The following is a 2931-nucleotide window of genomic DNA, read 5'->3' on the forward strand; positions in this document are numbered from 1 at the left end:
AGTGTGTCGTAAAAATTTCTCTGTCAAAGCGAAAAAAAGGTCCAAAAGAAATGTATAACAGATTCGTTTTTTCATGTATCTAGTTTCTGGGGTTTCTTTAACTGTAAAGATATGAGTTGACATATATCATATTTTTATTTTCATTATATTTTCTTTGTGAACAAATGTTGTATAGTGCATAATGATAGCAAAAAAATGTCAAACCGAATATACTATACACCAGTGCGGTTTTGATAAACTTCTGATAAACGTGATTTAATTTGCGTTACTGTTACTTTAACGGAAATGCAAACTAAATCACGTCTTTTTCGGTTCGAAACAGGAAAATAATCAAATATAGTGAGATTAATCATTAATGTACACGGATCAATAGGGATTCGTGAAACCAAACTCAAGTCAAACGTACTATTTTCCACGTGATATGTGCCCTGAAATATCGGTTATTAGATGACTCAATTTAAACATCAATGTAGTTAGATGAATAACATACGGCTTTAATGGGACATCTTAGTGGTGGCTTCGAGGTGTTGACTACGTTCGACCATATTGAATTCGGTTTATTAATATAGTTGCATATATCTGGTGTGCCCTTTGCCAGCAAATCGTTACACTTTCCTCTACTTAATGAACACTCAATAGCACTCATTTTGAACTAAAAGTAAAAATCACCAAAATTATTAACAAATCAATGGTTAACACTCAACAATCTATGGTTATTGATTACATATAATATTTCTTGAATGTCTTTTGAGACTTTAATTGATGAATTTAATGTGTACTTCTGGCGTTCTGCTCGAAGAATGTTGAAATATTCCATTTTAATTGGACTCTCCTTATCCGTGTCGCAGATTTTTACATACTCTACTCTAAAATCTTTTGGCCTCTGAAAACAAATAAAGTTTTTTAAAAAAAAACATTGATTTTAAGGTGTTTGAAGTTTAAAACAAGTTGTGTTACCAAATTCCATCCCAAAGGTAACTTTATTTTCATGAAAATAATAAAGAAAAGAACAAATATTTTCAGAACTGCTAACGAGCCTACTTTCATTTTGATCAATTTCACGTTCAAACTATAACTGCTTTCATAATATCATCTTCATACCATTTCATATCATTTGTTTTACAATCATATTGGCGTTCGCTATCAGTCTACAATCAAAATATTTGCTTAAATACCGGAAAAATGTGCTAAACATCAGACGGATGAAATTAAAAAAAAAAAACGATCATATCGCGGTTTTCATGTATTTTGGATAATCACTATGACATTTCTATTTTTTTTAATCAATTTTGTAGCGAATTAAGAAAAAAATTATCTATGGTAAGAAAAAAACGATTGACGAAAATGATGAGATCGTATCGGTTACTGAATACAACAAACCCAATAACAACTATGCAATGAAACTAATTGGCTTCAGACATGGTGAACATTCATGAAAAATTATTGTAGGATTTGTAAACCAAAAGCAAAAAGATATGAAAAAATTAGAATCATGTGCTAAAGTCTGCAAAATATAAATACATTTTAACACATATTTTATACATAGAAAAACAGCATGTCTGAAAAATAATATTTCCGATTGACATTGGCATTGCCTTTTTTTATTTTTAGTCATTAACACTTGAGAATACCATATTTTTTACACGGAATTTCTGAACACTTTATCTACCAATTCTCAAGAAATATGTGTTGCATCTGCCCTTCGTTAATGCATCGATCGATATATACATTTGAATTTAAACAACAATAACTATAAAGTACACATTGAGCTGCAGTCCAATACAATTTCATCGTACTGATTTTTCTCTTGTACACCGAAATTTTTTGTATAGAGTAGAAAAATTTATTTATTTATTATTTTGCCCACTATTTGGTTTTGAAATGTTATTTTGTTTTTTTTTAGATCTTTTATACTCGAATCGAATGGGTCAGAATAAAATTCCGACTTGTACTCAGAGTCTATAAAAGTGGAACGCAGAGTTTTTTTTTGACCCAATCAATTATGCTCTTTAATTGAGTTTTTATTATTTAGCAATCTGATTGTTATCATAACAAGCAAATAAGAGTATTTTTATGTTCTCGTTGACATTATGCTGTTGTGCTGTGAATTAATTTTCAATCCAATAGACAATTATTTCAATAAGCTGTTTTTATTTACATCATAAATCATTGAAACACGAATCAAAGTCATTTAAAGTGTAATGGTTGCACATTTGATGATGTGAAGTGTTTCGTTTGAATTTGTTGTTGAATTTGGTTGTTGAAACTCAAATGGTTTTCTTCATTAAACATGAGCATAGAATCATGTGTCATAACACATATATACATATTGTGCAAGATGCATCGAAATCAAATGAACAGATTCAACACAGAACATTCTCCGTACACATCCGATGCATCTTTACTTGGGTGGTCGACATTTAGACGACAGTTTTGTGGTGTAAACATTTTCACTTTTCCTTTTCATTATTTCTTTCTCATCATCATCAACATCAGAATTTTCATAGTCGTTTTCGTTGCCATTAAATCTCATCACACAGCGATACTTATACACCGTTCCTTATAATCTGTAAAGTGCTTGGCCACCAAATTACTTGTGGCCAGTATTATTTAATTTAATGCAATGTAAACACTACTTTTCGTTTCACTTTCATTCTCTCTCTTTCTCTCAAGGTTTTATTTCAACAATGCAGCTTTTCGTATTTCATTCTTCAGTGCTCATTCATTGATGCTGCTGCTATGGCTGCAGATTATTTTTTTTATTGTATTTTCTCTCTTTCTTCTGCTGTAGTTCATTGTGAAAAAGTCATGTGTATAAGTCGTATTTTGTTGCCATTAGTTTGGCACACTTTGTCTCGATGTTCGTACATTGTTCGTCACAAATACTAGTGTGCAATGTAACAGAGTGCGCAATGTGCACCAGAACGGCGT

At 30.9% G+C, this 2931-nt stretch overlaps 1 protein-coding gene across 1 annotated transcript; it reads right to left on the reverse strand.

Moving 5' to 3' along the window:
* Positions 1-212: 212 nt before the first annotated feature.
* Positions 213-1865, reverse strand: LOC116337652. The gene is made up of 4 exons (XM_031762401.1): positions 1762-1865; positions 725-883; positions 491-652; positions 213-428 (listed from the first exon to the last, which is right to left on the reverse strand). The coding sequence occupies exons 1-4, from the start codon at positions 1789-1791 to the stop codon at positions 213-215; spliced, it is 567 nt and encodes a 188-aa protein (XP_031618261.1). The 5' UTR covers positions 1792-1865.
* Positions 1866-2931: the final 1066 nt, after the last annotated feature.

This window comes from Contarinia nasturtii, unplaced genomic scaffold, assembly GCF_009176525.2.
Source record: "Contarinia nasturtii isolate CC-2019 unplaced genomic scaffold, AAFC_CNas_1.1 Cnas_scaffold_78, whole genome shotgun sequence".
Lineage (NCBI taxonomy): Eukaryota > Metazoa > Arthropoda > Insecta > Diptera > Cecidomyiidae > Contarinia > Contarinia nasturtii.

Excerpts from the sequence above, each read along its gene's own strand:
- LOC116337652 (XM_031762401.1), bottom strand. The coding sequence starts at position 1,791 with ATGAAATTGTATTGGACTGCAGCTCAATGT. Across the intron at positions 884-1,761 it reads ATTGGACTGCAGCTCAATGT|AGGCCAAAAGATTTTAGAGT; the intron begins GTACTTTATAGT and ends ATTTGTTTTCAG. Across the intron at positions 429-490 it reads TAAGATGTCCCATTAAAGCC|GGCACATATCACGTGGAAAA; the intron begins GTATGTTATTCA and ends CCGATATTTCAG.